At 41.4% G+C, this 23,288-nt stretch overlaps 2 protein-coding genes across 3 annotated transcripts in view; one reads left to right on the forward strand and one right to left on the reverse strand.

Annotated features, from left to right (window-relative positions):
• Positions 1 to 23,288, forward strand: part of iqgap2 (IQ motif containing GTPase activating protein 2) — a 41,585-nt gene that overhangs the window by 13,482 nt on the left and 4,815 nt on the right. The window contains exons 5-36 of one of the 2 annotated variants that reach the window (XM_033619793.2): positions 79 to 155; positions 2,340 to 2,407; positions 3,455 to 3,568; positions 3,725 to 3,903; positions 4,784 to 4,871; positions 5,050 to 5,213; positions 5,810 to 5,897; positions 6,135 to 6,298; positions 6,849 to 7,009; positions 7,282 to 7,406; positions 7,577 to 7,740; positions 10,826 to 10,852; positions 11,166 to 11,256; positions 12,112 to 12,279; positions 12,405 to 12,547; positions 12,739 to 12,909; positions 13,110 to 13,193; positions 13,353 to 13,424; positions 13,525 to 13,594; positions 13,903 to 14,111; positions 14,318 to 14,470; positions 14,584 to 14,747; positions 14,914 to 15,138; positions 16,001 to 16,141; positions 17,306 to 17,390; positions 17,529 to 17,761; positions 18,359 to 18,491; positions 19,439 to 19,541; positions 19,640 to 19,781; positions 20,852 to 20,939; positions 22,684 to 22,896; positions 23,013 to 23,173. In XM_033619793.2, the coding sequence (XP_033475684.2) occupies positions 79 to 155; positions 2,340 to 2,407; positions 3,455 to 3,568; positions 3,725 to 3,903; positions 4,784 to 4,871; positions 5,050 to 5,213; positions 5,810 to 5,897; positions 6,135 to 6,298; positions 6,849 to 7,009; positions 7,282 to 7,406; positions 7,577 to 7,740; positions 10,826 to 10,852; positions 11,166 to 11,256; positions 12,112 to 12,279; positions 12,405 to 12,547; positions 12,739 to 12,909; positions 13,110 to 13,193; positions 13,353 to 13,424; positions 13,525 to 13,594; positions 13,903 to 14,111; positions 14,318 to 14,470; positions 14,584 to 14,747; positions 14,914 to 15,138; positions 16,001 to 16,141; positions 17,306 to 17,390; positions 17,529 to 17,761; positions 18,359 to 18,491; positions 19,439 to 19,541; positions 19,640 to 19,781; positions 20,852 to 20,939; positions 22,684 to 22,896; positions 23,013 to 23,173 (4,268 nt within the window). The remainder of the gene's footprint in view (positions 1 to 78; positions 156 to 2,339; positions 2,408 to 3,454; positions 3,569 to 3,724; positions 3,904 to 4,783; positions 4,872 to 5,049; positions 5,214 to 5,809; positions 5,898 to 6,134; positions 6,299 to 6,848; positions 7,010 to 7,281; positions 7,407 to 7,576; positions 7,741 to 10,825; positions 10,853 to 11,165; positions 11,257 to 12,111; positions 12,280 to 12,404; positions 12,548 to 12,738; positions 12,910 to 13,109; positions 13,194 to 13,352; positions 13,425 to 13,524; positions 13,595 to 13,902; positions 14,112 to 14,317; positions 14,471 to 14,583; positions 14,748 to 14,913; positions 15,139 to 16,000; positions 16,142 to 17,305; positions 17,391 to 17,528; positions 17,762 to 18,358; positions 18,492 to 19,438; positions 19,542 to 19,639; positions 19,782 to 20,851; positions 20,940 to 22,683; positions 22,897 to 23,012; positions 23,174 to 23,288) is intronic. The other variant, XM_033619794.2, reaches the window with a different exon arrangement.
• On the reverse strand, positions 8,224 to 10,046 carry f2rl2 (coagulation factor II (thrombin) receptor-like 2). The gene is made up of 2 exons (XM_033619796.2): positions 9,828 to 10,046; positions 8,224 to 9,412 (listed from the first exon to the last, which is right to left on the reverse strand). Exons 1-2 carry the CDS (start codon positions 9,889 to 9,891, stop codon positions 8,361 to 8,363), a joined length of 1,116 nt encoding a protein of 371 aa, XP_033475687.2. The 5' UTR covers positions 9,892 to 10,046; the 3' UTR covers positions 8,224 to 8,360.

The raw sequence follows: 23,288 nt of genomic DNA on the forward strand, positions 1-23,288 counted from the left end.
TGGCTGCAGCAGAATAAAGAGTGTCAAGACACTGATGAAACGAGAGTGACTGATGTGTATTGTGGTTTCTGCTTTCAGATATTCTATCCCGAAACGACAGATGTGTATGATCGCAAAAACATGCCCAAGGTGGTATACTGCATACACGCACTGAGGTAAGAATAAAAGGATTCCAAAAACAGTGATTTTTCACTTTACGCTCTTCATGCATTTTTCACTTCTGACAGCATGATTGCTCACTCATCGTTAAAGTCTTTTGTGCAGTGGCAGGGTACCCAGCTGCTATTTTCCAGAAGGTGACACACCTAAATGTTGCGTGTGATTTAATTTCCAAGAAAGAAATGAAAACCAGTGGGCAAAACTGTTTTTTTTTTTGTTATAGTTGACCTGAAAAGTGCTGGTATCTGGTAGCTGGAATTACTCTGTAAGCTATTGGGCAAATTAGATCCAGTGAGCAGTCTGCTCGTACTCTTTGTCACTGACAGGTTACCCACTTTCTAATTTGGGTGCATTTACTTTCCCTCGATGGTTATAGCAGACAGTGTCAAAACACTTTGGTTTGATTTTGACACGTTCGAGGTTTAAGTGGTTATTGTCTATTTCACACAGCAGAGTGTTCAAGCTGCAACAACATAGAACAGCTCATATGTGGGTGCCACTGTTTGCATTAACATTTGTATTACTATGTGGCGTTAAGGCATGGCCTCTTTTTGTTCCCATTAGATTCAACCTCTAATTCATATGTCAAGAACAGAAACAGTAGTTTTTAAGTGATTTGAAACAGGAACTGGAAAATGTTATTTCTACTTAGGTAAGGCAGAGAGAGTGCTACTTGTCAAACACAGACCTGTTTATGATTCGTCTTAAGTAGGTCATAGCTATATTATACAGCACCATGCATTTGGCTATAGGCAGTTGTTGCAGTGTGGCAAGTTCACATGCTTTTAGTCCCTGTATTGGCCGTTTCTCAAGCTCTTTTAGTCATTGGCTAGTTGGCAATTCAATTACTTTAAGCATTTTTTTTAGACTTTGTTGCTGAAGTTTATTTTGAACACTTTTGATGAGCCTAACCACTCTGTGCAGGCTGCCTCTATAAACATCTGCAGCATGTAATTGGGGGCTTTCTGGTAAATTGAATGTGGTGGTTCAGTGCTCGACTCGTTACTTTTAGTCTCACCACAAAGAGTAAATTCTTTGTCATGGTTTCGGGTTTGTGAAAAACGTCATGATGCTGTAAAAGAAAACTTGGTGGTCATACTGTAACGTGGGTGGCTCGAGAATTACACCTACAGGCTTTCGTTTTTTTAGTTGAGATGATTGAATGAAGTGAAGGGTCATTTTTATCTATCTGACCCATCCAATGAGCCAAACACACATTTTAGGGAGTGGCTATATGAGCTGCATGGATTGTTTTCTCTGTTGTAGTGTTTTGGTCAGGTCCCGTGGGAATTGGTTTCCTTCCCTGCTCATGCACACACGTGCTCTTCCTTCCTGCGAGTCCAGCTTACGTCCCACAAGGACCCAGTGAATAGTAAGACATGGAGGCAAAGCAGCGGATGCTCAGGCACATTCAGTGTGGTGGAATACTGAAAGGGAGCACAATATAATGGGGAGAAAACATAGCTTACAAGTGGTTTATGAAACACTTGCTGGTAGAGCTGTAGGGCTTAATTTGTTGTGTTAAAAAAGAGGAAACATGGATATAAACAGGGAGGATCCGCGGTCTGGAGAACGTTCTTTGCTCCAAGCTAGTCAGCTGATTGTCAGTAACCCCTGTGGCTTGTAATCGGCCACCTTCATTAATCCTGGTCAGCTGGTACTGTGTTTGTATCTCAGAGTCAATCAGCTGCCTGCACGTTAAAACATTACCCTTTGTATAAGCAGAGTTTAGATAGCTGACCAAAAGCCCCCTGTGTCCCAAGGACAGAGTGCATTTCATGTTTACAGACACTGTGTGACTAAAGGGCAGAATAACCAGGTACTGCAACTGCTCCATTCAGAGCTGTGCTGGTGCCAGAGCTGCCTTAAATATCTATAATTCATGTCCACTTATCAGGTACCGGCGGGAAGATGAAAGTTTTATGAAGTTTCCAGCCACCTGCTTGTTGATTTGGTTGCTCAATGGTGGACTGTGCTGGCTGACTGCTGTCAGATGGTGCTGGCTGCAGTGTGAGCTGACACCCCCCCCCTGTGGTGAAAGTGTAACATAGGTAGAAATAAAAAGCCATCAGGAGGAATCACAATTTAGTTTTCATCAGATTGTCCCAAGCTTCTTAGTGCTTTTTTATTTTATTCATTTTGTTTGTGTGTGTGTGTGTAAACCTTATGATTTATTTCAGCTTGTACCTATACAAACTTGGCATCGCACCACAGATCCAGGACCTGCTGGGGAAAGTGGCCTTTACAGGTAACATCAGTAGAACTCTGCTTCAGTAGAATCAATCAATGGAGGAAACAATGAAGTTATTAATTGCTTCAAAGTGAAGGATAAATGTCGCCTGAGGGCTTTTTGAAATACTGATGAGTACACGCCTATTGCACGTGTTCATTTAATGAGAATCCTCTTTGTGTGGGAGGTGATTTTATTTACTCGTCTTGTTGGGATTTAATTGAAAAACGCAAAAGAATGTCATCATGTGCTCTCAAGCATGAAATGTTTTATAGGGATTTCTATAAACATCTTGTCTATAATTTAGATGTTTGAATTAGCCAACATTTCAGTTCATCAAAATATCCCCTGCAGCCTATCAAATGACACTGAATAGGGCGCGCAAACTACCAAGCTTAAAAGCGTTTGACATTGGATTGTTCTGATGAAGCCTCAGGGCTTTTCAATCACTCCTGAACAGTTTTTATTTTTTTCCCAATTTTAACTAACTTCAATAGCACTTTGGGGAAAATGCATTTGCAAGGATTCACACACTGTGTATGGTGATGAACACGTCAAGAGTTAAAGGCCCACCACACCAACGAAATCTTTAACACTATCTATGAATATATTGTTTTAAAAATAGTTTGTACTCAAGTGGATGGCAGAGTCCACACCACATCTATAAAGACAATGACAGTGGCAAATGATACTGCTGGGATCACTTTGAGAGTGAATTTGAACAATGATAGAAACACTGACAGCCAATCAAAAGTCATCCAAATTTACACTGCATCACAGGTGGAGCATGCTGCGCCTGCTTGGTGCCACTGTTGAGAGAATGTTATCGTTCAGCAGTGTAGATTGTTAGAAAAACTTCACATACTGTTGTGAGAACATGAACAAAAGACTTAAATTTAAAGTAAATTTAGGGAATTCTACTTTTCATTTGATGATTGTGCCAAAGCAAGAGAAAAAAACAATCACATTAAATTGTATCTCATGCAGTATATTTTAGCCTTTCCCATGCAATACTCTCTAACACCACAGTTTTCCCTAATATTCGTGTATAAATCTGTCTTCCAGAGGAGGAGATCAGTAACATGAGGAGTGAGCTGGAGAAGTACGGCATTCAAATGCCAGCTTTCAGTAAGATTGGAGGCATCCTAGCCAATGAGCTCTCAGTGGATGAAGCTGCCTGTAAGTCCTCTAACTAAATCTCTATCCATGTTTTTGCCAGAAGCTCCACAAGATGGAGAGTTAGCGTCTGACATAGTTGACTTAGTTTGTGTTGTTTGTTTCCTAATGTCTTTTTGGCCAACACTAACATGTCTGCAAATACTCTGTTGTCCTCAGTGCATGCTGCTGTGATTGCCATCAATGACGCGGTGGACAAAGGTCAGACGTCTGTGACAATGGGAGCCCTGAATAATCCTAATGCAATGCTGAGGAATATCCAGGAAGCTCTGGGCCAAGACTACCAGGACACTCTGAGTCAGGCCAAGGCTCGTAAGCAGGATCAGTCGTCAGGGAGGGTGAGACGCCTTATACACACTTCAGTGACCTCTAATTTTTCATTGTCATCATTTAACGTTGGGTTCATGACTGGCTTTCTGTGGAAGGCTTGATTAGACTTTTACTGTCTTTGTAACAAAGTTTGTTTAGTTTCTCTCTCGCTTACCTACTCACTAAACTCTATCACTCTCTGTTTCACACTTTTTTGGACTTGTGAGATGTTCCATTACATAAATGTCATTTAGAAACATTAAATGTCAATCAACAAAGAAAAAAAGAAAACCTCTCAACTAAAGCTATTGTATGCAATGTCACATCTGTACTTAATTCAGGGTGGGAACGGGGTCACAAAGCCTGGTCTAAGTGTGTTGATGCATTCAGGTTGACCACAAACAGATGTTTAGCCCTCTGTGTCGGGCCGAAGGTAGTGCCACTGAACTGAAATTACAAAGTAGCAAACTATAAAACATTGAGACCACATTTGAACTGATTGAAACTTGACTGCTGACTGCTCTGAACCAATGATTCTGACTGCTGTGTCTAGTAGTGCTGCTAACTTTAACAACTGAGGAAATACCCACACTGAGGTCTGAAAGGGGTTGCCTGCACTGACTCACTCCACAGGCCTTGCCAGCACATTCCAGTGGCTGCAGTGTCAGCTGTACTTCACCAAACACAAACCCTCCGCGCCATCCGGCATCTCGCCTCCCATTCTCGTCACGAATACTGAACAAACAGGAGCCATCCAATTTCACATGCTGGCTGAAATGTGATGTGTAAAATGTGCAACTTACTCAGTATGGGTGGAGAGAAAAAAAATAATGCAATAAAGTAAAAATCAAACATGCTACACGAAATGAGTATTAAATATATGTATGTTTTTCCTCCTCCCTTAATTAGCGCGCCTCAATTGCTACTGAAGAAAGAGACGTTTATGAGGAGCTGCTGACTCACCAGGAGATCCAGGGCTGCATTGACATTGTCAACAGTAAGGACTTTCCCTCCCACATGACACTTACATACTTCTTTTCCCCCAAAACACTGTTCGATTCCATGAATGAGATTGCATAGAATGTGTTCGTTTGAGTACGGTACTTATCTGAAAGACAATAAAAGAAAATGTATTATCCCTAAATGAAGTCTGTTTTTGTTTTTCCTGTCTGCAGCTCAGGCAGCAGTGAGGCAGGTGAATCAAGCGGTGTCGGCCCAGGACGAGGCTGCTCTGTTTGCTGCACTGAGGCTTGAAGCTCTGGCCTTGTTGGGCGTGCAGGAGTCAAACTGTCGCTGGTACCTGGAACACTTTACCACCTACTGCCAACATAAATCCAAGGTATACTAATGCAGAGCTTGTTTGCTCATTTGTTTCCGGCTCAGGGCCTTAGAGACCAGAACAGTGTTTTGTTTTGTTCTTCAAACAGTTAGTTAATTTAATTCATGTTGTTGAAGGTGTGCAGTAAATTAGCCTGGCTAAAATGAATAAAGCAGTATTTTTGGTGTCTGAAGCTTATGGTACATATAAATTATCTCAGAGGAAAGTGTTTCAAGAAGTGTGTGAGCTAGGAACAAATCATACACGTTTACAGTGTTGTCTGTGACCCCCAGTCTAAACAGGACAATTTGGTCCAATTATTTTTTTTGTCCATCTGGCAAAGCGGATCGCCTTCCATTTCTAAGTACTGCTATGAGCGTGCAGCACTTGATTGGCTGAGCACAAGTGGTTTAGACACTGATGGACTGTAGCTGTTTCTGTTGTGCTGATGTCACCACCCAGGCAGTGAATACATTGCATTGTCAACAACTAACTTAACCGCAGTTCAAATGGACACCACTGAGCACATTCCCTTCACGACTCTTAACTAAAACATGTTGAATAATCATGGAATCTTAGTGGTATCTCTCTGATGTACTGCAATCTTTGTGCTGCAGGATGGAGGGAGGGCCGTGATGATGGACAAAGAGGAGATTCAAAGAGTTGTCAGCTCCTGTAATGACTTTGCTGAGGCGGAGAAAAGAAGTAAGCACATTTTTGTTACTTACCATAGACCTTTATTAACACATGATTTCTGGTCAGTTGAAAATCTCACATGTACCCACTATCACACTTCTCAAAGCACACATGTAGAGTCTATGTTCCATTGCACAGCTCTTTAAAGGCAATTCATCATGTAATTATAAGGCAAAGAAGAAATGTAATTTTTGCTTTGGGTTATCTGCAAGACATCTGACTATCTGTGATAATTTTCTTGACCAGAGCTCGAGGCAGTCGCTGCGATCAATTCAGCCATTCGTCTTGGCAATGCAGTGGAGACGGCAGAGGAGCTGATGAACCCTGAGGCACAACTGCCAATTGTCTACCAAACTGCTGCCAACCTCTATCAGGCTGAGCTTTTCAGTTTGCAGCTACAAGGGGGTCGGGTAAGACATTGTGCTCTCTCTGATACAGATAGGCTTACAGACAGGGGGAGATCAGGGCTCTGTACATATAATGTACGGTTAAACTTCAATTACTTGCTTAAATCACTGAAATCAACGGGCCTATATTTGGGACAGGCCTTTAATTCCTTTCACACAATACTGTTGCTCAGCCAAGATTAGGAAGTACAGTCAAGTTGTTTATATAAACCAGTATGAATATTACTTGTTTAAAAAATAGGCTTCAAATAAGATATCAATTATGAATCATTCATTTGATCTAGCTCCAACAGACATCAGAGGGAGAGTGTGTTACGGCACCTGGCATACAGACACAATGTCACTTTATTCCACTAAAACAACACTCACAACTTGGATTAATTTTTGTGATAAACCCTTTTGATTCTTTTGATCTGAGGACCCTTAGGGACTAAAGCCACACTGGGCTAGTAAACGGGACCAGGCATTTAATTGGGACCAGGCTTTTGATTAAAGTTTTACTGTATTCAAATGTCACTTCATGCTTGTGATTGAAACCTTTTCTGTTTATTAGGCTGGTTTGAGCCATGAGGAGCTGAGTGTAGCTGTGGAGATGCTGTCAGCTGTAGCAGTGCTGAATGAGGTGCTGGACACCAAAGACCCCCAGGCTGTGATCGAGCAGCTAACAGATTCTCCTCTGGGCTTCACCAACATGGACCAAGACAACCTCAACAGGTGAGATGGCTGAGTTGTTCTGTAGCTGAGACTCCTGCTCACCCCATGGTCACATTATTTAGTGATGATGGTTGTGATCGTGTTCTTTCAGTATGGGTTTGTTTTTGCTGCAATTGCAGCACTTATTGAAGTTAAATTATGGTGGTACAGTATGGTTTTAGGAGCAACAAGTAAATTTGATTAAAACAGGAATAATGTCTTTTAGGTTGCATCTCTCTCCACTGGTACTTTGCTAACTCTAGGATGGGCCTTTTCATGCACCTCTCCCACAGGTATGCTGACACTCTCATCAAACTGCGAGGCGAGGCTCTTGCCCAGGGCCAAGAGTTTCTCACCTGGAATGATGTTCAAAAATGCATCGACACAGTCAATGTTCAAGTCCAGGAGGAGCATGAACGTAAGAAAGTCTTTCAGATTTCTGATTATGTTACACAGTGTAACCTGTGGACATTTAAGGATTATTAAGCCACCAGTTTTAAACCTAAGCAAAGGATTTATTTTAGATACAACTATGTTTAAAGACGCTGACTCATCAAGTATAAATTGGTTGTTGTGTTTTACTCCCAGGCATCATAGCTATAGCTGAGATCAATGAGGCACTGAATTCAGGCGATCATCAGCAGACACTTGCAGCCCTGCTCCTCCCGACAGCCAAGTTGACAGGGGTGAACGCGGCCACAGCCAAACACTACCACGATGTCCTTCAGTATACCAAGCAGCTCCTCTGCCAGGTATTGTGACTCCACATTGAGTTATAGCAAAAAAAGGTTCTTCCACCTCTCACATCGTCAAAGTGCAAAATACCGAAAAGCCTTTATGGCTAAATAACAAGTGTTGTCACCACATGTCAGAATTTATCTCATTCTTATCATTAGTTTTATTTGTTTTGCACAGCAGCCTCTTGTCCCTGACATGACTCCATTTTACAGTGCTGCATCATTATTCATCTGAATAACTTATTCCTGGTCTAGAAGTCTTATTTACATGTTATACACATGATTAAAAGCTGACAGGGCAAGAGTAAAATGTTATGTAAGTAACATGTTATCGGAACAAGGCAAAGAGAAAAGATAATTGTTGTCATCCTGATTCTGTGCTATCAAGCCAACAGTTTCCTAGTCTGAGATTTGCTGGTATGACTTGAAAGGCTTGAGTAGGATTCAAAGTCTTAATATTCCCTTCCTGATCCTGATATGGTGCTCGGTGTTGTTTTGGACCTACTGTAACAGAGAGTGTAGTATGTCCACTTTTAACTTCACCACCTTTGTATCTGAGCTTGTGCTTTGCTCCCCTGCTGGTTCCCAACAGTGGTCCAGGAGATGCTTTTTTTCCTGTGCACACACATCTAGTCTCACGTCATGACAGACGGCCTCTGAGGAATCCCACGGAGGGAGATGAATTGTAGTTCTGAGGCAGCCATCTTGGAAATCAGCATACACAGGAAGGGGTCCAGACAACTGTGGAAGCAGCAGAGACACACAGCTACTCTGTAGTATCCATACAGCCTGTCGTCTCCCCCGGTAAACAGGCGGATGTAGTGGGCGATGTGCAGGATGCCGCTTGGCAAGAAACACACCACAAAGATGATGAAAACTAGTGTGCTGACCCTGATGAATGGCTTCCAGTCACAACGAGATTGCCCGAGGTGGTATACCACAGCCACATGGGCATAGATACATATCAGGAAGGGCACTATGAAGCCCAGACAAACCAGCATCAGCCTGTACGGCACCAGCACAGAATGGGATTTTTCTTCGAGGGGAAGCACATCATGGCAGGTGGTGACTCCCATCTGGATGATCTGGTAACTCTGCCGGACCAGGAGCTCTGGCACAATGGCAGCCGCGAACAGGAACCAGACAACCAAGCATGTCCACACTGCCAGCGTAGTCTTAGCCAGCCGTCTGTACAAAAACGGTCTGACCACGGCCAGGTAGCGCTTCACACTGATGCTTGCTATAGTTTGAGCTGAACTGTAAACATTGCCATAGAACAAGGCTGTGATGACCCGGCAGGAGATTTCCCCAAATATCCAGTTGTTTCCGTTGAAGTGGTAGTGAACACGCAGCGCTAGAGACAGCAGCAGCAGCAAGTCGGACAAGGCCAGGTTCAGGTAGAGAATTACTGTGGATAAGGACTTTGCTCTGTGTCTGAGGAAGGCGAGAATGTAGGCGTTGGAGGGGATGCCCACGAGCATGGCCAGGATGTATGATGAAGGTATGACCCTTGTGCTGAGGACCCCTGTAGTGTAGGCCATCACCGGGGCCTCTGAGTCCACATACAGCCAAGGGTTTGTGCTGGGATAGAGTGGCAACTGGTTTGTGTGGTTTTTGTAGAGCCTCCCCTTGAAGGTTTTTGGTATCACACCAGGTGGAATATTGGTTTTGACCTCTGTTGTATTTCCTGTAAATGGGTAGAAAAACAAAATTTACGGCTTTAAAGCAACTTTAGTTGTAACAAAACTACAATTTAAAACTACATTAAAAGAGAAATTGTAATTAATCATGCTGTCTGTTGTTGTGTAGTGTTAATTTGAAGACTTTTTAGTTATACCTCTTTTTTTGCAAAGAATACAGACATTGCTGCCATGAAATTACGTGTTATTAAATGTTTTTATTGCAGAGCCTTTAATTTTGTAGTTTTGTACTGTATTTACATCTATACAAAAATAGTTAAACCTGTTTTGTAACTTTTATTTGTGAAAAAAACACCCTTAAACAGCAGCATGTTAAGTCCAGTAGCGAATTTTGGACCCTGCTTGAAAAACAAAATGCATCTCACCTTTTGGTAAGGTCTTGGATTATTTTTATAAACTCACCATCATGCTGAAAGGTCTGCACTGCCATCAAACAAATGAGTAGTCCTGGCACAAGGTCGGCCATATCACTCTGCAGTCTATGTCCCAGAATTTTTGAAGTTCTCTCGTCTTCACCCCTCTGGGTGTTGCTTCTTTTCAGTAAATACTGGAGTTCTCCATCGGTGAAATTTGCTGTTTTGCATCTCTGCAGCGCAACAGTAGACCTGGTAACAATGTGTGCTCAAGCCTTTCCGCTTGTGTACTGTATGCGGGGCTCTTGTCTGTCTGTACGGTGCAGTGAGCACGTTTCCTGTCAAGGCTTGAAAACTGAATTCCCGTCTGCCTGCGTCAGTCACTGCCCACTCATTCACTGAGGTGGGAGGATACTGTTCAGTGGTTCATTAACAGCTGTGACCAATAAACAGATTCCTCTTATTATGTTGCAATAAGAATTTTATTGTGGTTTAGGTTATCATGGCGTTTTTGTATTAAAGGGTCAGCCTGGTTATGGAAGTGAGGACTGGAATAGATGTCAAGGGACATTGTAAGCTCTTGCATCAGCATGGAACTGTATGCCAACACAATTACATAATATAGAATTTAGATCATGGATATGTCATGGAAACTGGAAAATGTATTTCAAGATGGTGCTCATTCATTTTAATAAATTTACCCACTGGAGTGTAGTGTAGTTTTTCCTTGTGTCTTTCTATATTTTGGGCTCAGCACTGATACTGACACTTTTTTTAGTACATGATGAGTTTTCTGGGAAATCATTGCTCAGATGCAGATATAAACAAAAACCTGCTTTTAGCCCACTAAGTGTGTTTTAATGGTGACTTCCTTCCTGATGGTGACTTCCAAATTTAGCCTGAGAAGAAAAACAGAAGTCGGGCTGAATAAACATTCTTTGTGGTTGCTGTGATGATGAGACTCTGTTTTTCACTTCAAAGTGGTTGATTGAGTGGGGGTGAGAATGTGTTTGTGTGTCAACACTGACATTTTTTCCTTCTCCTCAGCTCTTACCTCTGGACACAGGGGAAATGGTACTGTTTATCATTTGCCGTTGCTCTAATAGCACTAGCTTGTGTGTTGTTAGTAATCAGTGTTGCTATGAAGTGCTACTGCCGTAGAGCAAAATCTCCACAATCCTAACTTGATGAATTTGCATAATGTACTGTAACTACACAAATTTCTAACCTTGAACATTGAATATTTTGACCAAAATTTGACTAAGATTTCTAATGTAATATCAAGTTAGTATTGTGCAGCTACGCACGAATGATGCCCTGTGTGCCACGTTTAGTCTCTTCCATCTGACAAGAAGAAAAGTGACCTTGTGCTTTCACCTAATTGCAGAGCTCTGGAGATGAGTCTGCAGTACTGTGGCTGGACCAAATCCAAGAGGCCATATACACAGCCAACCAGGATGAAGAGGAGGCTCTCACATGTGTGTACTCAGAGTTCAGATTCACTCATCCATAAACGTCTTACACAATAGTTAATTCATGTCCTGTTAATTTTCCTTATACAACGAGCACATCGAGTGCTAGATCCTGATCGTCTAGAGGATGTGCGTTTTTATTTCAGATCACCACACAACTCTGACATAATGTTCCGAATTGATATTCACAAGGCTACAGCTCCTTCTACTAACTGATGTAGTAATAAAGTAACCTTTACTGCAAGGTTTTTAGTGTCCCCACACAAATCTTTTATTTGAAGAGCATAATGACCCAAAATATGAGCAAACAATATTTACATTTTGATCATATGTGGCATTTGACAGATAGTAAATACTGCCATGAATAATAACATGATCTTTTGTGATACATTATTAATACTCTGGCACCAGTGTCGGGATCGTTCCTGTTGCATTATTGAGGCAGACACAGTATTTCTTCCCTCCCCTGCAGGTAGTTTTTCTCAGAGCTGCTCTGCCATGTGGCAGTTCAGCCTAATGCTCCATTTATGTCTGATAGTAAAATGATGACACATAATTCAGTGTTATGGTTCAAACATTATGTTCTTCTACTACACATTGTTTGGTATTAATTCTTTATAAAACTAACACTGAAAGCTCTTAATAACACAGTGAAGAGATCAAAGGTTTTGTCAGGTATTTTTTTAGGGATACATCTTCCTCTTTAGTTGCAGTGATATTATAATGTAGATTGCCTGTGTGTTGATAATTATTGTGGATTATTCCTTGCTCACTCACCAGTTTTTACTTTGCCATTACTGTGCTGTTTTCATATTTGACTCAACAACGACTTCTTTTGTTCAACCTTGTTTGCCTTGCCAGTGGCTGGAGCAGTGGCGGATATTAACAGGATAGTGGCCGAGGGGGACTCTCAGAGTACACTGCAGGCTTTGCAAGTTCCCAGTGCAGGACTGAAAGCAGTGCTCCCTGAATGTGCTGACACATACCAGGCTGAATTGGCACAGAGACAAACAAACAGTGCTACGAAAGGTAACTTGACATATTGCACAGGTATCACAAAAAATTGAAGTTCACCGTCAGTCACATGATTGTCAGATTTGGATTTCAGTATGATATTCAGTGTGTCTAAAGGGGCACTTTCTGCTTTCCTCCAGGGGGCACTGATAGTGTGTGGGTAAAGCATTGCATAAAGGACAGATATGACTACTATTATAACCTGGAAACTGGACAGGGCACCTGGGAGGAGCCTGAAGGATTTGAACACAATGGTGGCCATCTCAGCAAAGACGAAATCCAGGTATTCCCTTTGCACTGCATAGTTTCACCACTCCATTGTGTAATTTTGTGGCAGCGTTCTTAATTATCGTCTTGGTTTAACAATGGATTCAGTGATATTCATTTTAACATTGTACTAATCATTTGATCAGTTAATATTCACACTATAGAGGCTTTGTTATTCAATCTGAAAAACTTATCTTTTCCCCTCAGAGTGCTATCAGCTGTTTGACTGCAGACTATAACAGGGAGCAGTTGTGGATGGCCAATGAAGCCTTGGTGACTCAGCTGCAGGCAAGGATCAGAGGTTACCTGGTCAGGAAAAAGCATGCCCAGAGAATGGAGTATCTACGCCAGCAAGAACCGCACGTTGTCAAATTGCAGGTAGAGTGTTGCTCCACTGTGAACTGGGAAAAGTGTATATTTTTATGTTTGCATTATTCTTAAATGAAAATCCCAAACTAGAAAAAGCATTTAAAACATTTTTTTAGAGCAGTAAAAACACCTAGGAATAATAATCCTAAAACTCACAACTCACTGCATGCACATATCATTTTTGATCATGTTTTTTCATTTCTCTGCAGGCCTGCTGGAAAGGTTACAAACAGAGGAAAATGTACAACGACAGGAAGAATTTGCTCCAGAAAAATGTTGGTTCTGTTGTGAAGGTGATTCATTGTTTTCCTTTTGTACATATATACGTATTAAAAAATAAACTATTACTGTTGTAGCGTGGATTTGCAAACATTTATTAAATTAATTTGCATGTAAGTAACATTACAAAGCGACCATATCAAAGACTTGACATGAAACACTGGTGTTTTCAGATCCAGTCTCTGGTGAAAATGTGGAAAGCCAAACGTAAATACAATGAGAGGTTGCAGTTCTTCAGAGAACATGTAAGTAACACTTAAATCAGTCAATATCACTGAGCAGCATCCTTTGGATTTGTGTTGTTTGTTCATGTTGTGTAAGACTCACTGTTTTCTGTGTGCTCAGGAAAAAGAAATTGTGAAAATCCAGGCGTTTCTAAAGGCCAACAAAGCCAGAGACGACTACAGGACCCTTAGTGAGTCAGAAAGACATTTTATGCAACATTAGAAATAAGTGTTTTTCCGGTTATAAAGGATGCTTTGTAGTTGAGTGTCACTGTTTTTTTTTTAGCTTATCTGGTAGCTGTACTAGTTTAGTAATCAGTCTTGCATCACTTATTTTCTTTTTCCAGATTTACTTGTGAATTTGTGAATCTTCTGAAAGCACAAATAGCCATTCTTCAATTATAGTTACAGATGATAAAATGATAAAAACATCATTACATGTGTAAATTGTTATGAGAGACCAGTGCTTTTGCTGACTTTCTTCAATGCCAAATCTCAGCTGGGGCCAAGGATCCTCCTCTGTCAGTGGTGCGCAAGTTTGTCCACTTGTTGGAGCAGAGCTCCCTGGACCTTCAAGAAGAGCAGGAAGTGACGCGGCTCAGGGAGGAAGTGGTCACAAATATTCGCTCCAACCAGCAGATGGAGAAAGACTTGAACCTGATGGACATAAAGATTGGACTGCTGGTGAAGAACAGGATCACTCTGCAGGTTGGCAACCCTTTCTTTTATGTGTGCAAGGAAAGGAAAGTTATACTGTGATTTTATGTTGATTGACATCATTCACAGCTTGGTAGCTGCACAGGTTTCAAGCACAGGTTCCTAACACTAAACTGTAATAATTAGATTTCTGTTATTATATCTTGTCCCGTCCAGTTTTGCTGCTTAACTCTTTCAGTGTTTGTTTCTCTGAAAAGGATGTCGTGTCCCACAATAAGAAAATGAAGAACAAGAAAAATAAAGCGAGTAAAGAGGACTTGACGACAGGAGCTAAACTGGGTATCAAGGGTCTGAGTAAAGGCCAGAGAAGGAAACTGGAGGCCTACCAACATCTCTTTTACCTGCTGCAGGTGATACAAAAATGTGTCTTAATCTCCAACTTGCATCCACTCACCTTAAAAGTTTTATTAGGGTAATCTTTCTTCATATATTTAATGCTACTCCCTTTTTCTTTTCCCTTTAGACCAATCCACACTACCTGGCCAAGCTGATTTTCCAGATGCCCCAAAACAAGTCCACTAAGTTTATGGACACTGTGGTCTTTACCTTGTACAACTACGCTTCTAACCAGAGAGAGGAATACCTGCTGCTCAAACTCTTCAAGACTGCTCTGGAGGAGGAAATCAAGTGAGAACCGTGGCTTTAATCAATACTCTCTACACTTAATTACACGATTATATTACTGCAGTGGTTCTAATGTATTACAGCTACATAAGTGAAACACATGAACACCAAACTTTGTGTTTTATCTGGCGGACAGTACCAACTGACCCATCTTCTCCCTGTGTCTCAGTTCTAAGGTGGACCAGATCCAAGACATAGTGACAGGGAACCCAACAGTCATCAAGATGGTGGTGAGCTTCAACAGAGGTGCACGTGGCCAAAACACGCTCAGGCAGTTGCTGGCTCCGGTGGTCAAAGACATCATTGAGGACAAGAGTTTAGGCATCAACACCAACCCAGTGGATGTGTACAAAGCCTGGGTCAACCAGCTAGAGACGGCTACTGGAGAGGCCAGGTAGGGGGAAAATACAGTGGGTAAAAATATCATAGATGGAGGGGTTGTCTTTTGTTATGGTCCAGAGTTTGAGATAAATGAATACTTGATCATTTGATCAGAGGTCAGTTGTGTTGACTTTTGTTATGTTATTTTTGGACACATTAGTATTGTTTTATTACAGAATCCATATCTTATCTATCTATAACTTTCAAAAACGTAGAATGACTGCTACATTTTTCCAAAGCATTTAAAGGAAATAGACAACTTTCCCACTCTGCCCTGTTTTCCTCAGCGCCTTGCGACTACCACAGCTTCCACAATTACTTTGGTTGTTTCACTGTCTGTCACTCGGGATAGCAACTGTGAAGAACTCACACTGATACTCCTTGGTAACTTGGGATAGCTACTGATAGCTACCGTGGGAAAACAAAAGCACTATCCTCCTCCTGTTGTGGTTGCGCAATGGATGACACCCTTCCTTTGTGCCGGAAATCAAGCCTTTATTTTTTCAGGGAGGTCCAATATCAGCCAGAATTGCAAAGTGAGAACAAGGCTCATAGGGAACTAAACTAAATGCCGATGGTGACATTATTCTGTAGCCATTGTATTGAGCAATCAACATTTACTTCATAATAGGTTAAAATCAGTCTACTACCACTTTAATTTGAAGGTTAGGTTCTCTCTTTTACACCATACTTACATGAGTGATACCACATATACCTGGCATTAAATGTACAGTAGCAAATCAGTCTGATAGTTTATGGGATGCTTTAGAATTATTTTTCAGTAATGTAGAAAGTACAGACTTTTTACCTAGTGCCAGAAAAATGCACAAAAACAGTGAGCCTAACATACGCTTACTGTTATTTACATCCCTCAGCAAGCTGCCTTATGAAGTGACTCCCGAGCAGGCCATGTCACATGAGGAAGTACGCAACAGGCTGGAGGCCTCCAGTCTGGCGCTGCGGTCTGCCACAGATAAAGTCTTGAACTCCATTGTGTCCTCACTGGATAATATCCCGTAAGTATTAGGACCTGTTAAGTGTCAATGTCCACTTATCTTGTGTTTTCTCTGTGATAGTGCTGCTCATCAGTGTCTGAGCGTGTTGGTCAGCATGATTTTGTCGATTCTAGTGTCACTTTCTACTTTTTTATAAACCACATTAACTGTAAGAAAGAATTAAATGAGTGTGTTTGATGTTTGCCATTGAAAGCGTTCTAACAAAGTTGCACAAAGTAACACAAACACATTACAGTCTAATTCAGTCGAATACACTGCACTGCATTTAACACCAGCTTTGTGAAAATTCTCAACTTTGATATGTTTTGAGACTGTGAGAGGTGTTGATTCATGAGGCCATCATTTGGAGTGGTTGTTGTGTTATGCAGAACGGCGTTATATTTTTAGCTGTCCCTGTTATTTTGTCCACCCCCTGCATTCTGCCCTAGTATTGTTTCAACAGGAAATACCTTATGTCGAGGAAGGAAGGTGCAGTTAGATTTTTTAAATCAAATTTCACGTGGTTATGTGGTGAAAATATTTGGAAGGACACAAAATATATAAACATAGTTTCCTCTCTGTGCATAATGCTTTGTTTATTTATGTATTTATTAACAAGAATTTTTATCCTTTGTATTTAAATATTAATGTACTTATTTTTAAAAATCTTTTTCTATGTACTCATCCCTCTGCCAAGTATAAGTCTGTAAGAGCAATGTGTCTAAAATAGGGCTAGACAGGATATGATCATGTCATTTGCCACTCTGGTTGTTTATGTCTCAGCTGCATGTCGGGACATGGTCATTACTACATAATCATTGCTTCGCAGCGAGCAATCATATGTCCAGTTGCTCAAACACAAGAACAGAACTCTGCTTTGTGCTTCATTTGCCACACCCAAGTAACCCAGCATTGTGACAGGGACATAAATATTCATCTTTTTGCTTTTTATTTAAAAAGATCTTGAGACTTTTGTTCCACTAGATGGTGCTAAGGTTGTGTATGTATACATATAAAGAGACACTGAAAGCCATCATTATTCGCAGTAATTACACAAGTATGTTTCAAGTAAGTCCTGCTTTCCCTGTCATGAGCTTGTATCATTGTATCATTTGTCCTTTGGTATGCTGATGCATGTTGTTTTGTGTTTTGACATCCCATCGATGCTTTTTGTTTTGCATGTAGTTATGGCATGAGATACGTAGCTAAAGTTCTGAAGAACAGCCTCCACGAAAAGTTTCCAGATGCCTCAGAGGATGAGCTGATGAAGGTAGAAGCCCCCAGATGAATACATTTACATTTGTGTTTTTGCCCCTTATGCATGTTTTATTACTGTGAGCATGCTGAGGTGAGCGCAGTTACATTTCACAGCAGGGTTTAGTGATGCATTTTTGTCTATGTATGACAGATCGTAGGAAACCTGCTGTACTACCGCTTCATGAACCCAGCGATCGTGGCTCCTGATGGCTTCGACATCATCGACATGTCGGCAGGAGGGCAGCTTCACGTGGACCAGCGTCGTAACCTGGGATCTGTGGCGAAGATGCTACAGCACGCTGCTGCCAATAAGCTGTTTGAGGGCGAGAATGCACACATGACGCCGATGAACAACTACATATCTCAGACATATGAGAAGTTTAGGTAAGGAATTAATATTGATAAAAAAAAAAATGTTTTGTAGCTGGTAAAAAAGGTTCTGAGGAAACTTTGTTTTTATGTCAGGGCATGCAAAAATAAAATTTCCTTCCGATAACAAAGCCAAGAGTATGGAAACATCCAGTAAATCCTGTTTATAAACATGTTTCACTTGTAAGGTAGGGAACAGGGTGAGCTGACATGGTGAAAGTGAAGGTAATCCTGGCAAAGGAAGAGACTTCTATCTGCTGTATCAGCAGCTGGGAGACATGATCACTTAAACTAACTGAACTTTGGCCAGACTTGTACAAACTCACAAATAAGAAGGGCTGGGCCAGTGTGTGTGCAGTTATCTGCTCCACATTGCCGAAGTGTTTGACTCATCATTTCTGGAAATCCACACAAGCATTAGTCCATTTTCTGGGAACACACCAGCATGAGCAATTTGCCCAAGTTGAAAAAGTCACAGGCATATTAAAGACAATTCAGTATGACTTTACAGTATGTCCTTGTCATTCTGCAAATGCTGGTTTTTATCTGTGTAAGTATTTGGGGCTCAAAAAGACCAATAACCACTAACTACTGACGTTCCTCCTCCTCCAGGGTATTTTTCCAGTCAGCGTGTGACGTCCCTGAACCTGAGGAGAAGTTTAATATTGATGAATACTCAGACATGGTGACTCTAAGCAAGCCCATCATCTACATCTCCATAGATGAGATCATCAATACCCACTCGGTAAACGCAAGAAAATGACTCAAACATTCTTTAGACCAGATATGAACTTACTTTAGACTTCATTGAGAACATGCAGTGTTATAAATTATATATTGTACATGTCCTAGTTCATGACTCATCATAATTATAAAAGATTTATTCTTCTGTCAGTCACTATCATGTTCGTAGTAATGCTACAGTTACTATACAGTATTATTTTAACGTCAAACCAAACTCTTGATTCTACAACTGGTTTTATTTTTTATCTCCCTTTATAATGTTGCAGTCAAATGCACATTATTTCATTTGTGCTAGTCCCATGAGCACTAGTATTACATATTTTAGTATTACTATTAAAAGAAATGGCAGCATGGTGGTGCAGTGGTTAACATTGTCGCCTCACAGCAAAAGGGTTACTGGTTTGAACTCTTGTTAGGATGTATCGTCACGTCTTGTCCCTTTCTCTTCCTTTATCACTTGTTTCTCACACAGCCATATACTTTCATTACGTCATCATCCTTTTTCCTTTTATTTATATTTCCAGACCACTTCCTTAGAAGGGGGTATAGTGGTGGGGACATCAGTAGGTTGAAGCCATCTGTGTCCTTTTGTCATCAGTTTCACTCTACACATATTCACGAGAGGACTCACAATACACATGACGTGCATGTTGGTCTGAGCAGATGCTGCCTCAACCTTCACTTTGCACACTAAGATAATTTTATCATTTCCTGTCTGTTGTCTGGGTGATATTTCTGTAGTGTTTTATGTGTAGGCCTTAGCTTGGTGTGTTTGTGTGCCACAAGCAGCGTCAGTACTTGCGTAGAAATGGTTTAACTTGTATCCAGTTTCTCCATTGATACTTTAAATAAGGATCATTTATCATGTCACAGTATTTTTCAGTGACTAGTTACTGAGTAAATATTGAAGCTTTTTGCACAGGACTAATCCCATCTGTGTTTGTGCAGCTGCTTTTGGAGCATCTGGAGGCCATCTCTCCTGACCACAATGACCTGCTGCATGAGCTGCTGCAGGACCTGGGAGACGTCCCTGATGTGGAGACATTGCTCGGTACTGTTGAACAAACTTTTATTGATATTAATCACAAGTTAACCACTAGTCGGCTGTAGTGTATTTATCATCATACACACCGTGCTGCTCTGTTTCAGGGGAAGGAGCTGTAGACCCGAATGACCCGAACAGAGAGAGCGCTCTGAGCCAGCTGGCCAAGACGGAGATCTCCCTCACCCTGACCAGCAAGTTTGAGCTGCTGGAAGGAGACGACAAAGACTTGAAGACTCTAATGACAAAGTACGTTTACAGATGGAGGATGGTGAGACAAATGCAAAGCCTGCTGTCATGATTTGATGTTGCAGTAATCTGAATTCTAACAGTATGGGACTTTGTAAATCATCTTCATTCATGTGCCATAATCCAGTCTTTGATGTGTATTTAAAACCATTGCACTGAATCATCCTCACTCAGAAGTACTCAGTGTAGAATTTGGGATTGCTGTGAATTCTGTGTGATGCACTGTACTCAGCCTTTCTAGACACAGTGTGTGTTTCTTTGCGGCTGTCACTCAGTAGCGTGTCTTTGCTGCCTTTCCTGCTCTTCTATCATTTCCTGTCCCAACAGGAAAGGGTTTGGTGGTCAGGGTTATCTTTCCTTTAAACATGTATCCGTCTGGATCTGTTTCTTACAAGAGGCCGTACTGGAGAGTTGGTCTCTTTTGTTTTTGTTTTGTTTTTTGTTTTTTTTGGCATTTAAAGCAGGATTTCTGCAGGAGTTATATGTGTCCTTTAAATTTGGTTTGTCTTTGCATGATGTGGTCAGACCACGCAAGCAAGACTGCAGCAACAAGTCACAGGAAAAGTGTGGAACATTAAAAAAAAATGACCTGATGGGATTCTCCAATTTATGAAATTTATAGGAATGGTAAAAACTGTTTGGCAAAAATATGCGTAGCCTGAATACTTACAGAACATAGATATGATGGTGCTATTGGGTCCAAGCTTGCAAAAAAATCCCAATCAGATGCTCCTCTTCTCATAACGTCCCACTAAATTTCATTAGTCTGTTGAAAAGCTTTTAAAGTAACTGGACCAACACACAAACCACAATGTTTATGGACTTAAAGCAGTAAAGTGAAGATGATGTGATATAGGTGGGACTAGAGTGTTACCTGTTGTGGTGTATGAATTGTTTTCCGATGGGGAATGATTATTAAACTCTGCTGGAAAAACAGACGTTGCACTGCACTTTGTGGTAGCAGGCACGTTACATGTCTGGATCCCCATGACCCTTTTCCAAGTTTTTTCTGCCATTACATGAGAACTGCTTCCTGTATAGTTTTAGACATCACTCTGTGTGTGTATCAGGACAAAAAAGCTGATAGTGGATGTGATTCGGATTCAGCCAGGAGAGGCCTTGCCTGAAATTCTTGAGACCCCAGCTTCTCCCGTGCAGGTAATATTTTTTTCCTTACCTACAGTACAGGCCAAAAGTTTGGACACACTTTCTCATTCAATGCGTTTTCTTTATTTTCATGACTATTTACATTGTAGATTCTCACTGAAGGCATCAAAACTATGAATGAACACATGTGGAGTTATGTACTTAACAAAAAAAGGTGAAATAACTGAAAACATGTTTTATATTCTAGTTTCTTCAAAATAGCCACCCTTTGCTCTGATTACTGCTTTGCACACTCTTGGCATTCTCTCCATGAGCTTCAAGAGGTAGTCACCTGAAATGGTTTTCCAACAGTCTTGAAGGAGTTCCCAGAGGTGTTTAGCACTTGTTGGCCCCTTTGCCTTCACTCTGCGGTCCAGCTCACCCCAAACCATCTCGATTGGGTTCAGGTCCGGTGACTGTGGAGGCCAGGTCATCTGCCGCAGCACTCCATCACTCTCCTTCTTGGTCAAATAGCCCTTACACAGCCTGGAGGTGTGTTTGGGGTCATTGTCCTGTTGAAAAATAAATGATCGTCCAACTAAACGCAAACCGGATGGGATGGCATGTCGCTGCAGGATGCTGTGGTAGCCATGCTGGTTCAGTGTGCCTTCAGTTTTGAATAAATCCCCAACAGTGTCACCAGCAAAACACCCCCACACCATCACACCTCCTCCTCCATGCTTCACAGTGGGAACCAGGCATGTGGAATCCATCCGTTCACCTTTTCTGTGTCTCACAAAGACACGGCGGTTGGAACCAAAGATCTCAAATTTGGACTCATCAGACCAAAGCACAGATTTCCACTGGTCTAATGTCCATTCCTTGTGTTTCTTGGCCCAAACAAATCTCTTCTGCTTGTTGCCTCTCCTTAGCAGTGGTTTCCTAGCAGCTATTTGACCATGAAGGCCTAATTCGCGCAGTCTCCTCTTAACAGTTGTTCTAGAGATGGGTCTGCTGCTAGAACTCTGTGTGGCATTCATCTGGTCTCTGATCTGAGCTGCTGTTAACTTGTGATTTCTGAGGCTGGTGACTCAGATGAACTTATCCTCAGAAGCAGAGGTGACTCTTGGTCTTCCTTTCCTGGGTCGGTCCTCATGTGTGCCAGTTTCGTTGTAGCGCTTGATGGTTTTTGCGACTCCACTTGGGGACACATTTAAAGTTTTTGCAATTTTCCGGACTGACTGACCTTCATTTCTTAAAGTATTGATGGCCACTCGTTTTTCTTTAGTTAGCTGATTGGTTCTTGCCATAATATGAATTTTAACAGTTGTCCAATAGAGCTGTCAGCTGTGTATTAACCTGACTTCTGCACAACACAACTGATGATCCCAACCCCATTGATAAAGCAAGAAATTCCACTAATTAACCCTGATAAGGCACACCTGTGAAGTGGAAACCATTTCAGGTGACTACCTCTTGAAGCTCATGGAGAGAATGCCAAGAGTGTGCAAAGCAGTAATCAGAGCAAAGGGTGGCTATTTTGAAGAAACTAGAATATAAAACATGTTTTCAGTTATTTCACCTTTTTTTGTTAAGTACATAACTCCACATGTGTTCATTCATAGTTTTGATGCCTTCAGTGAGAATCTACAATGTAAATAGTCATGAAAATAAAGAAAACGCATTGAATGAGAAGGTGTGTCCAAACTTTTGGCCTGTACTGTATATACCCAACAGCCGATGAATACATGCACTTAAGTTTTTGTTTAGAGTTCTAACAGTTTTATGCACTTATTATTTGACTTTGCTCCTGAAGGAGTTGGAGCATACTAAGATTGTAGAGCGCCGGGCAGTCCAGGATGCTCAGACACCAGAAGGTCTAAAGAGCAGCCCGGCAGTACTGGAGGACAGCCAGCTGCCTCTCGAGCAGAAGAAGAGGAAGATCCTGAGAAACCTCCGTAACCTGGAGCAGGCTGGTCTTGTCACTGTCAGTAACAGATACCAGGACCTCATCAATGACATATCAAAGGTACATAAGCGGGTCTTCATTCACAAAGGAGGGTGCATGCCTGCAATGCTACACGTGTTGTTGGGTCTGTTCAGTTTCTGAATTTGTTAAGTGCAGCCAAAACCTTTAATTGACAGGACATCCGCTACCAAAGACGCTACAGACAGAGGAGGAAGGCCGAGCTTGTGAAGCTCCAGCAGACGCTCTCAGCACTTAACTCAAAAACAGCTTTTTACCAGGAACAGATGAACTATTACGATACCTACATCAAAACCTGCCTGGATAACCTCAACAGAAAGTGAGTTGCACCTTCTTTACTTTTAAATACCTACTGTGGATTAACAGTTTTTCAAACGTTTTGCTGTCACTGTGCAAATAATACTCTTGCTTCCTATTAGTTGTGTTCTATATAT

Source organism: Epinephelus lanceolatus, chromosome 9, assembly GCF_041903045.1.
Source record: "Epinephelus lanceolatus isolate andai-2023 chromosome 9, ASM4190304v1, whole genome shotgun sequence".
Classification (NCBI taxonomy): Eukaryota; Metazoa; Chordata; class Actinopteri; order Perciformes; family Serranidae; genus Epinephelus; species Epinephelus lanceolatus.

Excerpts from the sequence above, each read along its gene's own strand:
- f2rl2 (XM_033619796.2), bottom strand. The coding sequence starts at position 9,891 with ATGGCCGACCTTGTGCCAGGACTACTCATTTGTTTGATGGCAGTGCAG. Across the intron at positions 9,413-9,827 it reads GCAGACCTTTCAGCATGATG|GAAATACAACAGAGGTCAAA; the intron begins GTGAGTTTATAA and ends ACCCATTTACAG.